Below are 14,980 nucleotides of genomic sequence, written 5' to 3'. Positions count from 1 at the left end.
TCTTTCCACCTTGGACTCTGCCGCTGAGGCAGGACCTTCTACTTCAACGTCCCTTCAAACATCCAAATCTAATTTCTCTGCGTCTGACTGCTTGGAGATTGAACACTTGATTTTGTCAAAACGTGGTTTTTCCGAGTCGGTCATTGATACCTTAATTCAGGCTCGAAAGCCTGTCACCAGGAAAATCTATCATAAGATATGGTGTAAATATCTTCATTGGTGTGAATCCAAGGGTTACTCATGGAGTAAAGTCAGGATTCCCAGGATATTGTCTTTGTTGGAGCTTTCCACTAAGCTCAAGGATATGCGCACTCCCACTTTATACTGATGGGAAAACAGTACACTAGGCAAAACTTGGATACAAATTTATTTTAAAATATATAAAAGCGTCACATAAGCCTTGATAACACCACAATGTAAGGCTACAAAAGCAGATATGCTGTAATAAATGCTTCAAATCGCCAAACTTGCAAAGAGGTAAATGGATCAGCAGGAGTGTGACCGCCGAAACCAAAACCTCTTTAGTAGCAAGACAGTAGCGCTAAGCTTATGTGACGCTTTTATATATTTTAAAATAAATTTGTATCCAAGTTTTGCCTAGTGTACTGTTTTCCCATCAGTATAAAGTGGGAGTGTGCATATCCTTGAGCTTAGTGGAAAGCTCCAACAAATGTGAGTAGTCATTTGTTACAAAACAACTACTTCCTCAAAGTGCCATTACAGATTCACACTATGTTGCAATTTTCTGTTTCCTTTTTTATGGGATCTCACTGAGGAATGGTAACAAGCTGAAAAACTCATCCAGAGGACACAGACATATCCTTTATTCAGAACTTTATTTGGTTTTCCTTTTATGATTTTTGTTATCACATTTATTTCACATTTTTTTTCTTTGTGATATTTGGTATATTTATTGTAACTGTGTTTAAACCTGTTGCTCCGCCATGGAGTTTAAATTTAGTTCTTAAAGTTCTTCAAGGGGTTCCGTTTGAACCTCTGCATTCCATAGATATCAGGCTTTTATCTTGGAAAGTTCTGTTTTTGGTAGCTATCTCTTCGGCTCGAAGAGTTTCAGAGTTATCTGCCTTGCAGTGTGATTCCCCTTATCTAATCTTCCATGCAGATAAGGTAGTTTTGCGTACCAAACCTGGGTTTCTTCCTAAGGTGGTATCCAATAAGAATATTAATCAAGAGATTGTTGTTCCGTCACTGTGTCCTAATCCTTCTTCAAAGAAGGAACGTCTATTACACAATCTTGACGTGGTTCGTGCTTTAAAGTTTTATTTACACGCTACTAAAGATTTTCATCAAACATCTGCATTGTTTGTTGTCTACTCTGGACAGAGGAAAGGCCAAAAGGCTTCAGCAACTTCTCTTTCTTTTTGGTTAAGAAGTATAATCCGCTTAGCTTATGAGACTGCTGGCCAGCAGCCTCCTGTAAGAATTACAGCTCATTTCACTAGAGCGGTGGCTTCCACATGGGCCTTTAAAAATGAGGCTTCTGTTGAACAGATTTGTAAGGCGGCGACTTGGTCTTCGCTTCATACTTTATCTAAATTCTACAAATTTGATACTTTTGCTTCTTCAAAGGCTATTTTTGGGAGAAAGGTCTTACAGGCAGTGGTGCCTTCCATTTAAGCGCCTGCCTTGTCCCTCCCTTCATCCGTGTCCTATAGCTTTGGTATTGGTATCCCACAAGTAATGGATGAATCTGTGGACTGGATACACCTTACAAGAGAAAACAAAATTTATGCTTACCTGATAAATTTATTTCTCTTGTGGTGTATCCAGTCCACGGCCCGCCCTGTCATTTTAAGGCAGGTGTTTTTTAATTTTTAAACTACAGTCACCACTGCACCCTATAGTTTCTCCTTTCTCTTGCTTGTCTTCGGTCGAATGACTGGGAGGTGGCATTTAGGGGAGGAGCTATATAGTGATCCTCTTGCAGCAGCTTCCTGTTGGGAAGGAGAATATCCCACAAGTAATGGATGAATCTGTGCACTGGATACACCACAAGAGAAATAAATTTATCAGGTAAGCATAAATTTAGTTTTTTATTTTCTTCAAGCAAGACTTTTTTATTTTAAATGGTACCGGTGAGTGCTATTTTTTCCCAGGCAGCAGATGGATGAAGATTTCTGCCTGGAGACTGATGATCTTAGCAGTTGTTACTAAGATCCAGAGTAGTTCCCACAGAATAGCTGAGGCGTACTTAAGAAACTTCAGTGTGAGGAACGTTTTTCATGCTACAAGCATTGAGGTATGTTTAGTCATTTATTTATTTTCTGGAGAGACTGTGTTATTTCAGAATTGGCTGACAGTATCCCCAGTTGGGAAGGGATAAGCAGTAATCCTAATGTGAAAGAGAAGGGTATTACTGGACCTGTATGTTGGGCTGTAAAAATGGTTGACACTGATGACATGTTTGTGGGCAAACGATTTTATGTTTGGAGGTAAATTAACGTTTTTTGTGACAAACGTTTTTATTTATATTGGCAATGGAGGGTGCACATGGCTTCTTTTAGACCCTCATGGCTAGGGTTTTAGACCGCTTTGTAGCGGTTCTTTTGCGCAGTTATATTCCCCATGCAAGCAGCAAGCTCCAGCTCCGGTGGGCCTCTCGGGAAAGTTTGGGCCTAATCGAAGGGTTAAACTGATTTTGCAGACCCCTGAGGGCAGGTAGGCGCCACAGCAGGGCAGTGGCGAGTTGCAGGGTTTTTTTTGGTTAATCATAAAGTTTTTTTGTATAACGTTTTTGTACATAAGGGTTAAGTATTACTTTTCTTGTGGTGCAATCTTAGCTGGCAAGTTAGGATACATAGATAATAAAATTGAGATAATTGTACCCTCACAGTTTTCTGATTTGGGGGTGGGGGACTTGCTGTCTGAGGGAGAGCTTTCTGATTCAGGAAAGATGTTCCCTCAAACAGACTCAGATGTGACGGCCTTTAAGTTTAAGCTTGAACACCTCCGTTTGTTACTCAGGGAGGTCTTAGCGACTTTGGATGATTGTGACCCTATTGTCATTCCACCAGAGAAACTGCGTAAAATGGATAAATATCTAGAGGTACCTACTTACACTAATGTTTTTCCAGTCCCTAGAAGAATTTCGGACATAGGATAGACCAGGCATTCCGTTCTCTCCCCCTCCTACTTTTAAGAAAATGTTTCCCATATCTGACACCATTCGGGATTTGTGGCAGACGAGGGAGCTATTTCTACTCTATAGGAGTCTCTTAAGGTTGAGACCCCATTAGATGATATGTTGGATAGAATTAAGGCTCTCAAGCTAGCTAATTCTTTTATTACAGATGCCGCTTTCCAAATGGCTAAATTAGCGGTAAAGAATGCAGGCTTTGCCATTTTAGCGCGTAGAGCGTTATGGCTTAAGTCTTTGTCTGCTGACGTGTCATCTAAATCCAAGCTTTTAGCTATTCCCTTTAAGGGTAAGACCCTATTTGGGCCTGAACTAAAGGAGATCATTACTGGAGGTAAAGGTCATGCCCATCCTCAGGATAAGACGGTTAAAATGAGGACCAAACAGAATAATTTTTGTTCCTTTCGAAACTTTAAAGGCGGTCCCTCTACTTCCTTATCCGCCTCCAAGCAGGAGGGGAACTTTGCACAATCAAAGTCAGTCTGGAGACCTAACCAGACCTGGAATAAAGGTAAACAGGCCAAGAAGCCTGCTGCTGCTACCAAGACAGCATGAAGGGGCAGCCCCTAATCTGGGACCTGATCTAGTGGGGGGCAGACTTTCTCTCTTCGCTCAGGCCTGGGCAAGAGACATTCAGGACTCCTGGGCATTATAAATTGTCACCCAGGGGTGTCAGTTAGAATTCAAGGATTCTCTCCCAAGAGAGAGATTTCATCTTTCACGTTTGTCTGTAAACCAGACAAAAAGAGAGGTGTTCTTATGCTGTGTAGAAGACCTACATACCATGGGTGTAATCTGTCCAGTTCCAAAATTAGAACAAGGGCAGGGGTTTTACTCCAATCTGTTTGTGGTTCCCAAAAAGGAGGGAACCTTCAGACCGATTTTAGATCTCAAAAGTCTAAACAAATTTCTGAGTCCCATCGTTCAAGATGGAGACCATACGAACAATTTTACCAATTATCCAGGAGGGTCAATATATGACCACCGTGGATTTGAGGGATACGTATCTTCACATTCCTATCCACAAAGATCACCAGTTCCTCAGGTTAGCCTTCCTGGACAAACATTACCAGTTTGTGGCCCTTCCTTTCGGGTTAGCCACAGCTCCCAGAATCTTCACAAAAGTGCTAGGGTCCCTTCTGGCAGTTCTAAGGCCGCGGGGCATAACAGTGGTGCCCTATCTGGACGATATTTTGATTCAGGCGTCAACTTACCATCTAGCCAAATCTCACATGGACATTGTGTTGGCTTTTCTAAGATCTCATGGGTGGAAGGTGAACATAAAAAATAGTTCACTAGTTCCTCTGACAATAGTTCCATTCCTAGGAACTCTGATAGACTCGGTAGACATGCAATTTTTTCTGACGGAGGTCAGAAAATCAAAGATTCTAACTACTTGCCGAGCACTTCACTCCATTCCTTGGCCATCAGTGGCGCAGTGTATGGAGGTCATTGGGTTAATGGTAGCAGCAATGGACATTGTTCCGTTTGCTCGTCTACATCTCAGTCCACTGCAGCTGTGCATGCTCAAACAGTGGAATGGGTATTTATGCGGATTTATCTCCGCAGATAAATCTGGATCAAGAGACCAGAGATTATATTCATTGGTGGTTGTCACAGGACCATCTGTCCCATGGAATGTGCTTCCGCAGGCCAGCATGGGTTATAGTGACGACGGACGCCAGCCTCTTGGGCTGGGCTGCAGTCTGGAATTCCCTGAAGGCTCAGGGTGTGTGGACTCAGGAGGAGTCCCTACTACCAATAAATATTCTGGAACTGAGAGCGATGTTAAACGTGCTTCAAGCGTGGCCTCAGCTGGCTTCGGCAAAGTTCATAAGATTCCAGACTGACAATATCACGACTGTAGCTTATATCAATCATCAAGGGGGAACAAAGAGTTCTCTAGCGATGATAGAGGTTTCCAAAATAATTTGATGGGCAGAGACTCACTCTTGCCATCTATCAGCAATATATATCCCAGGAGTGGAGAACTGGTAAGCGGATTTTCTAAGTCGTCAGACTTTTCATCCGGGGGAGTGGGAGCTTCATCCAGAGGTGTTTTGATCCATCAATAGGGCACACCGGAATTGGATCTGATGGCATCTCGTCAGAATGCCAAACTTCCTTGTTACGGGTCCAGATCAAGGGATCCTCTAGCAGTTCCTTGGTCGTTCAACCTGGCTTATGTGTTTCCTCCTTTTCCTCTCCTACTTTGTTAATCTTGATAGTGCCTGCGTGGCCACGCAGCACTTGGTATGCAGATCTGTTAGAAATGTCATCTCTGCCACCGCGTAAACTGCCACTGAGACAGGACCTTCTCATTCAAGGTCTGTTCCAACATCCAAATCTAATTTCTCTGCAACTGACTGCATGGAGATTGAACGCTTGTTTTTATCTAAGCGGGGATTCTCTGAGTCGGTCATTGATACCTTGATTCAGGCTCGAAAGCCTGTCACTAGGAAAATTTACCATAAGATATGGCGTAAATATCAAGGGCTACTCATGGAGTAAGATCAGGATTCCTAGGATTTTGTCCTTTCTCCGAGAAGGATTGGAGAAGGGATTATCAGATAGTTCTTTAAAGGGACAGATTTCTGCTTTGTCAATCTTACTACACAAGCGTCTGGCAGATGTTCCAGACATTCAGTCGTTTTGTCAGGCTTTAGTTAGAATCAAGCCTGTGTTTAAACCTGTTGCTCCACCATGGAGTTTGAATTTAGTTCTAAATGTTCTTCAAGCGGTTCCGTTTGAACCCATGCATTCCATAGATATTAAACTTCTATCTTGGAAAGTTCTGTTTTTAGTTGATATCTCTTCTGCTCGAAGAGTTTCTGAGCTTTCTGCGTTACAATGCGACTCGCCTTATCTTATATTCCATTCTGATAAGGTGGTTTTGCGCACTAAACCTGGATTCCTTGCTAAGGTTGTTTCAAATAAGAATATTAATCAGGAAATTGTTGTTCCTTCTCTGTGTCCTAGTCCTTCTAAGAAGGAGCGTCTGTTACATAACTTGGACGTGGTTCATGCCTTGAAGTTTTACTTACAAGCGACCAAGGATTTCTGTAAAACATCTTCTCTATTTGTTGTCTATTCTGGAAAGCGTAGGGGTCAAAAAGCTACGGCTACCTCTCTTTCTTTTTGGCTGAAAAGAATCATCCGTTTGGCATACAAGACTGCTGGACAGCAGCCTCCTGAAAAAAATTACAGCTCATTCTACTAGAGCGGTGACTTCCACATGGGCTTTTAAAAACAATGCTTCTGTTGAACAGATTTGTAAGGCTGCGACTTGGTCTTCCCTTCATACCTTTTCCACATTTTACAAATTTGATACCTTTTCTTCTTCTGAGGCTATTTTTGGGTGAAAAGTTCTTCAAGCAGTGGTGCCTTTTGTTTAGGTATCTATCTTGTCCCTCCCGTTCATCCGTGTCCTGTAGCTTTGGTATTGTATCCCACAAGTAAAGGATGAATCCGTGGACACGTATCTTGTAGAAGAAAAGTAAATTTATGCTTACCTGATAAATTGATTTCTTCTAAGATACGACGAGTTCACGGCCCTCCCTGTCATTTTAGACAGATTATATTTTTTTGTTTAAAACTTCAATCACCTCTGCACCTTTTAGTTTCTCCTTTTTCTTCCTATACCTTCGGTCGAATGACTGGGGGGTGGAGTCAAGGGAGGAGCTATATAGACAGCTCTGATGTGGTGCTCTTTGCCACTTCCTGTTAGCAGGAGGATAATATCCCACAAGTAAAGGATGAATCCGTGGACTCGTCGTATCTTAGAAGAAATCAATTTATCAGGTAAGCATAAATTTCCTTTTTTCTTACCTGGGGTATAGTCTTTTCTTCAAATTGACTGTTTTCTTTCATTTTCGCGGGCAAAATTAGGCTTGCGAGGCCGCAAATGCTATTTATTGCGTCATTCTTGGCGCGAGAATTTTTTGGCGCGAAGGTACGTTCGTTGACGCAAGTTCGCCATTTCCGGCGTCTTAGTTGAAGCCAGGTTCCTTGCACAAGGTTGCGTCTGCCATGACGCCAGTTGCGTCATTTCCGGATGTTGTTAGCGCCCAAAAAATTAATTTTGCATTGCACGTCATACTTGGCGCCAAATAATTTTAATTATTTAAACCCCACTTCCTATATGCCTCTTGCCTTTCTCTATGCTGTTTGCATTTTTTTCCCATTCCTGAAACTGCCATATAAGGAAATTGATATTTTTGCTTTATATGTTGTTTTTTCTCTTACATTTGCTAGATGTCTCAATCTGATCCTGCCTCAGAAACCACTGTTGGATTCCTGCTGTCTGATAACGGTTCTACCAAAGATAAGTGTATCTGTTGTAAAGTAGCAGAGATTATATCTCCTGCGGTAGTATGTAACAGTTGTCATGATAAACTTTTACATGCAGAGAATTTATCCATCAGTACTAGTACAATGCATGTTCTTCCTTCAACATCTAATGTGCATGATATCCCTGTGAATATAAAAGATTTTATTGCTGATGCGATTCAGAAGGCTTTGTCTGCTATTCCGCCTTCTAATAAACTTAAGGTCTTTTAAAACTTCTCATAAAGTTGATGAAATTTCAAATGACCGACAACATACTGATTTATCCTCCTCTGATGAGGATCTATCTGATTCAGAAGATCCTTCCTCAGATATTGACACTGACAAATCTACTTATTTCTTTAAGATGGAGTATATTCGTTCCTTGTTAAAAGAGGTGTTGTTTACTTTGGATATTGAGGAAACTAGTCCTCTTGATATTAAAACTATTAAACGTTTAAATTCTGTTTATAAACCTCCTGCGGTTACTCCAGAGGTTTTTCCAGTTCATGCTATTTCTAATATGATTTCAAAGGAAAGCAATATTTCTGGTACTTATTTTATTCCTTCTGCTAGGTTTAAAAAGTTGTATCCCTTGCCAGCAATTAGATTGGAGTTTTGGGAAAAAATCCCCAAAGTTCTTGGGGCTATCTCTACTCTTGCCAAATGTACTACTATCCCTATGGAAGATAGTACAGGTGGCCCTCGTTTTACAACTGTTCAATTTACACCGTTTCAGAATAACAACCTTTTTTTCCAGTCATGTGACTGCTATTGAGAAGCAGTGCATTTATTAAAATAGCCAGTAGGTGGAGCTGTCCGCTTGTGTTGCAGCGCAGCCAAGCAAGCTGAAATTAATCAGTTTAACCAGACCTGAGCTATCGAGCAGATTTCAAAGGAACAAGATCTTACTGTCTATAAATCAGTCCAGATTGGAATGCATAGAAAGAACTGTTTGCAGTAAAATGCAAGTAAAGTCTGTGTTGTGTGATTATTTCATAAGGTTTATAATGCTGTATAGCAAATGTTTTTGTTCATTTAACTTAGTTTAATTATATATTCTGTGTTGTGTGATTATTTTATTAGGTTTATAATGCTGTTTAGCAAATGTTTTTGTTTAACTTAGTTTAATTATATATTCTGTGTTGTGTGATTATTTTATTAGGTTTATAATGCTGTTTAGCATTTAAAGTCTTCATTTTAAAGCTTTAAAAATAATGTATTAGGTGTTACTTATGACAATTTTGAGAGGGGCCTGGAACCTAACTCCCTCACTTCCCATTGACTTACATTATAAACTGGGTTTCAATTTACAATGGTTTCGATTTACAACCATTCCTTCTGGAACCTAACCCCGGCGTAAACTGAGGGCTACCTGTACTTCTTTTAAAGACCCTTTAGATCAGAAACTTGAAAGGAAAGCTTATTTATATTCTGGCTATCTGCTCAGGCCTGCCTTCTGTGGCTGATGTTGCAGCTGCATCTACTTTTTGGTTGGAAAGTTTAGCGCAACAGGAAACAGATTCTGATTTGTCTAGCGTTGTTCGCTTGCTTCAACATGCTAATCATTTTATCTGTGATGCTATCTTTGATATCATCAAAATTAATGTTAAATCTATGTCTCTAGCTATCTTAGCTATAAGAGCTTTGTGGCTTAACTATTGGAATAATGACATGGTATCTAAGTCTAGATTACCATCCTTCTTTCCAAGGTAACAATTTATTTGGTTCTCAGTTGGATTCAATTATTTCAACTGTTACCGGGAGGGAGTTTTTTTTTTACCTCAGGATAAAAGATCTAAGGGTAAATCTAAGGCTTCTAGTCGTTTTCGTTCTTTTCGACAGAATAAGGAACAGAAAGCCAATCCTTCCCGTAAAGAATCTGGTTCCAATTGGAAACCCTCTTTAAATTGGAATAAATCCAAGCCTTTTAAGAGACCAAAGCCAGCACCCAAGTCTGCATGAAGGTGCGACCCTCATTCCAGCTCAGCTGGTGGGGGGCAGATTAATTTTTTTCAAAGACTTTTGGACAGATACTGTCCAAAATCAATGAATTCTGAGCATTGTCTCTCAAGGGTATCGAATAGGTTTCAGAGTAAGACCTCCTGTGAGAAGATTTTTTTTCTCGCGCATTCCAGCAAACCCAGTGAAGGCTCAGGCCTTTCTGAAGTGTGTTTCCGATCTAGAGCTTTCAGGGGTAATTATACCAGTTCCGTTTCAGGAACAGGGTCTGGGGTTTTATTCAAATCTATTAATTGTCCCAAAGAACCAAAACCGTTTTGTGAGTGCCAACTTTCAAAATGGTGACTATAAGGACTATTCTGCCTTTTGTTCAGCAAGGTTATTATATGTCCACGATAGACTTACAGGATGCATATCTTCATATTCCGATTCATCCAGACCACTATCGGTTTCTGAGATTCTCTTTTCTAGACAAGCATTACCAATTTGTCACTCTTCCATTTGGCCTAGTGACGGCTCCAAGAATTTTTTCAAAAGTTCTCTGTGCCCTACTCTCTGTAATCGGAGAACATGGTATTGAGGTGTGTCCTTATTTGGACGATATCTTGGTACTAGCTCAGTCTTTACATTCTGCCGAATCTCACATGAATCAACTAGTGTTGTTTCTTCAAAGACATGGTTGGAGGATCAATTTACCAAAAAGCTCCTTGATTCCTCAGACAAGGGTCACCTTTTTAGGTTTCCAGATAGATTGTGTCCATGACTCTGTCTCTAACAGACAAGAGACGATTAAAATTGGTATCAGCACGTCAGAACCTTCAGTCTCAATCGTTCCCTTCAGTGGCTATGTGCATGGAAGTTTTAGGTCTCATGACTGCAGCATCGGACACGATCCCCTTTGCTCGTTTTCATATGAGACCACTCCAGCTTTGTATGCTGAAACAATGGTGCAGGGATTATACAAAGATATCACAATTAATATCCTTAAATTCCAATGTTCAACTTTCTCTGACTTGGTGGTTAGACCACCATCGTATAATTCAAGGGGCCTCTTTTGTTTGTCCAACCTGGACTGTAATCGCAACAGAGACAAGTCTTTCAGGTTGGGGAGCTGTCTGGGGATCTCTGACAGCACAAGGGGTTTGGAAATCTCAAGAGGCGAGGTTACCAATCAATATTTTGTAACCCCGTGCTATTTTCAGGGCTCTTCAGGTTTAGCCTCTGTTGAAGAGAACATTCGTTTGTCATGGAACATTCGTTTGTGTTTCTCGTAGCTCCAGCATGGCCTCACAGGTTCTGGTATGCGGACCTTGTCCGGATGTCCAGTTGTCAACCTTGGCCACTTCCTTTAAGACCAGACCTTCTTTCTCAAGGACCATTTTTACATCAGGATCTAAAATTGCTAAATTTGAAGGTATGGAAATTGAATGCTTAGTCATAGATTTTTCTCTGACTCAGTGATTGATACTATGTTACAGGCTCGTAAATCTGTTTCTAGAAAAATTTATTTTCGAGTTGGAAAGACTAAAATTTCATGGTGTTCTTCACATAAATTCTCCTGGCATTCTGTTAGATTTCCTAGAATTTTACAGTTTCTTCAGGATGGTTTGGATAAATGTTTATCTGCAAGTTCCTTGAAGGGACACATCTCTGCTTTTTCTGTTTTATTTCACAGAAAGATTGCTAAGCTTCCTGATATTCACTGTTTTGTTCAGGCTTTGGTCCGTATCAAGCCTGTTATTAAATCAATCTCTCCTCCTTGGAGTCTTAATTTGGTTTTGAAAGCTTTACAGGCTCCTCCTTTTGAGCCTATGCATTCTTTGGATATTAAACTACTTTCTTGGAAAGTGTTGTTCCTTTTGGCTATCTCTTCTGCTAGAAGAGTTTCTGAATTATCTGCTCTTTCTTGTGAGTCACCTTCTCTGATTTTCCATCAAGATAAGGCAGTTTTGCGGACTTCATTTTATATTTTACTTAAAGTTGTGAATTCTAACAACATTAATAGGGAAATTGTTGTCCCCTCTTTGTGTCCTAATCCTAAGAATACTTCAGAAAGATCCTTACATGCTCTGGATGTTGTAAGAGCTTTGAAATATTATGTTGAAGCTACTAAAGATTTCAGAAATACTTCTAGTCTATTTGTTGTCTTTTCTGGTTCTAGGAAAGGTCAGACAGCTTCTGCCATTATCCTTGGCATCTTGGTGAAAGCTTTTAATTCATAAGGGTCGGGTCAGGCCCTGCCTCAGAGAATCACAGCTCATTCTACTTGATCAGTCTCCACTTTGTGGGCTTTTAAGAATAAAGATTCAGTTGATCAGATTTGCAAAGCAGCAACTCGGTCTTCTTTGCATACATTTACTAAATTCTACCGTTTTGATGTATTTGCCTCTTCGGAAGCAGTTTTTGGTAGAAAAGTTCTTCAGGCAGCTGTTTCAGTTTGATTCCTCTGCTTATGTTTTAAGTTTTTTTTCTTTCATTTATGAGAAACTTATTTTTTTTGGTTGTGGATTTAATTTTTTCAGCGGAAAATGGCTGTTTTTATTTTATCCCTCCCGCTCTAGTGACTCTTGTGTGGAGTTCCACATCTTGGGTATTTCTATCCCATACATCACTAGCTCATGGACTCCTGACAATTACATGAAATAAAACATAATTTATGTAAGAACTTAACTGATAAATTCATTTATTTCATATTGGCAAGAGTCAATGGTACCCACCCTTTTTATGGTGGCTATGTTTTTTTTTTTTTTCCACAATTATTTTTCCAATTCCTTTTTTGATGCTTTTTACTCCTTTTTTTCTATCACCCCACTACTTGGCTATTTGTTAAAACTGAATTGTGGGTGTGGTGAGGGGTGTATTTATAGGCATTTTGAGGTTTGGGAAACTTTGCCCCTCCTGGTAGGGTTGTATATCCCCTACGTCACTAGCTCATGGACTCTTGCCAATATGAAAGAAATGATTTTATCAGGTAAGTTTTTACATAAATTATGTTTTTATATTAATACAGATAACTTTGTTTCTTTCTCTGACAGCCCCCTCAAAATGTTCTGTCTACGCATTATCCCGAAGATGACCCAGATTACTGTGTGTGGACACCACCGGCAGGTACTAATGCATATACTTTATTAGTGGTCTGTACTAGAAGATATTGCAGTATTTGTCAGTAAATCAGAAAGCAGCTTTGAAAGAATTAGTAGTCTAAAATAAGGACTGAATTTTAGGGTACATAGGTTTATATCGCAGACAGATATAAATACTTTTTGTTTTGCTGAGCTAAAGAGATGTGCAGTGTATTTGTGAATGGGCAGAAATACACATGTGCAAAGAAATTTAGAAAAAAAATACACAATTTGGAATTAAAAATGAAATAAGACTGTGGTGTCTCTTGCATGCAGCAAAGAAAAAGAGGATTCATTTCCTTTTTAATGAGTAAATATTTTCTTTAAAAATCTAATAAGTCTGCTTGTTAATGCATTGATATATATTACTTTACCGGTTTCCTTCTTTTATTTTATTTTCCCACAGGTCAAACTGGTGATGGAAAGACACATTTAAATGAAAAATATGGCTACTGATGTCCATCTTGGTGTATGTTCTGTGTTTCTTTGGCCAAAGGATACACAAACTTGCAGAACTCCTTTTAGGTTTAATTTGCTGTCCATTGTCTTTTCAAGGAATGATTCGGCTCTGCAGATAATTGAACCTTCAGATCTGCATCACTCAGACTACATCTCTCAGTAATGACTATGTGATTAATAGGTGTTCAGAAACTAGAGACCGTAGGTTGCGTAATTGTGTACCAGGCTGTATGTAGATGGTTCGTTGGGTGCACAGGAGGAATTAAATGTCTGGGACACGCTGTGTGTGTGTTGCTAAAATAATGCTGCCTTTAATGTGCAACAGGTGTAAGATATTTGGTTCAGTGACACACCTAGCCTGACTCACACTCATATATTATCTATTTGACACTCACTCTACCTGTATCTGTTATTTCTCTGTAGTCATTGGCTTAGCTCGAGCAGCTATTGAGAGCACATCTCTGTTTCCTCTACTCATTGTGCTTGTCCATTTAAGTTGGAAGCACTATGCATTTTTTTTTTAATATATATATGATAAATTAAGTATATTCAAGCTTTAGTTTTTCCTGCTTGTGTTAGGAGGGAGTACAATGAGAAATGTATGTAATAGGAAAAGCTTAAAATAAACATTTTTAGCTGCCGCTTTTATCCGCTCCTGGTTGACCGGATATATTTCGGTCCTTTGTATCATGTCAATTTTTTATGGCCTGCATTAGCGTGTAAGTGCATTGAGTTGAGTGGTTATGAGAGGCTAAACTGTTCTAAGCAGGAGAGGACACCAGTCCACTTCCTACCATCTATGTAACATTTTTCATTTTAAGGAGCCATCGCTAACATTTTTCACAAGTTTTGAATTGAATATTGTTTTATTGGAATGATGAGCTTTATAAGTCAGGGCTTTTATATTAGTCTTGTTTTCTATTTAGATTTTCCCAGGTCATGTAGTTAGGAATTTTCATTTATTACTGTGAATACAGAATTCCCCCATAAAGCTTAGTTGTGTGATCTTTTTGTGCTTTTTTTCCCTTTTTTAAGTTCTTTACCTTGTACAATTCTGAAACTGTATATATCTTTTAGGTTGTAGTCTAGTTTCTAAAACAAAAAAAAAACTTGTGAAATAAATGAATGTTCAACAAGTGTGTTTTGAATTCTGATTTTGTGCATGTGTAACAAACTAGAGACAAAAAAATAATACAAATCCCAATCAAACAATAATATAAAATGTTTTACATATAGTACCCAAACTATTCTGTGGTCTTGTTATATAATCATAGAGATACATTTTAATTAGCTTTTCTCGCATTCTATCATATAACAGTGTTATGATCAGCCCATGACCAGGCACACATCCAGTAGATGAATACAAAGATGTTTTTAAAAAATAAATAAAAAGTCACAATGTTAGTAGCTACATGCGTCCTTAACAGCATCATAGGTGCAATTGTACGTTTTTCTCTAATATTCATATCGAAGAATGCATTATGCATTGCAATACCCCAAGAAGTCTCTTCAAAATACCTTAAAGTGATTAATATTCCAATAGTGCACAGTACGTTTTGCCTTAAAACAAAATATATATATATAATGTTTATTGAGTCTAAATACAAGCTCTGATGATCAAAAATTCTCCACTATGGAGAGAAATAAAACACAATCTTTGGGATTTTTTAGACATTTATATTGTGAAATAGGAGTCTTTCCTTCATATACAGAACTCTGCATAGTGAAATAAACATCTCTCTCAAGCTAACATTTGTGCTTTCAAAATTCTTTGAGGGACCTTACTGTTCTGACAAAACTTTTTAGATAATTTCATCTGAGTGAGAAGCCTTAGGTCATTGGACCCATAAAGAGGGCAATTAAAATGAAGATTTTAGTACCTCACGCCTCAACTGGGGGGATGCTACATCCTTGTTTACATTTTTTTTTTTTTTTTGAATACTGCAGTATTCAT

At 39.1% G+C, this 14,980-nt stretch overlaps 1 protein-coding gene across 1 annotated transcript in view; it reads left to right on the top strand.

Annotated features, from left to right (window-relative positions):
• Nucleotides 1-14,162, top strand: part of SLC4A1AP (solute carrier family 4 member 1 adaptor protein) — a 66,671-nt gene extending 52,509 nt beyond the window's left edge. The window contains exons 13-14 of the mRNA XM_053712658.1: nucleotides 12,481-12,553; nucleotides 12,974-14,162. Of these exons, the coding sequence (XP_053568633.1) occupies nucleotides 12,481-12,553; nucleotides 12,974-13,023 (123 nt within the window). The 3' untranslated portion in view covers nucleotides 13,024-14,162. The remainder of the gene's footprint in view (nucleotides 1-12,480; nucleotides 12,554-12,973) is intronic.
• Nucleotides 14,163-14,980: the final 818 nt, after the last annotated feature.

Source organism: Bombina bombina, chromosome 4 (genome assembly GCF_027579735.1).
Source record: "Bombina bombina isolate aBomBom1 chromosome 4, aBomBom1.pri, whole genome shotgun sequence".
NCBI classification, from domain to species: domain Eukaryota; kingdom Metazoa; phylum Chordata; class Amphibia; order Anura; family Bombinatoridae; genus Bombina; species Bombina bombina.
Note: the sequence above shows the minus strand (reverse complement) of the source record. Positions and strands in the feature narration are given on the sequence as shown.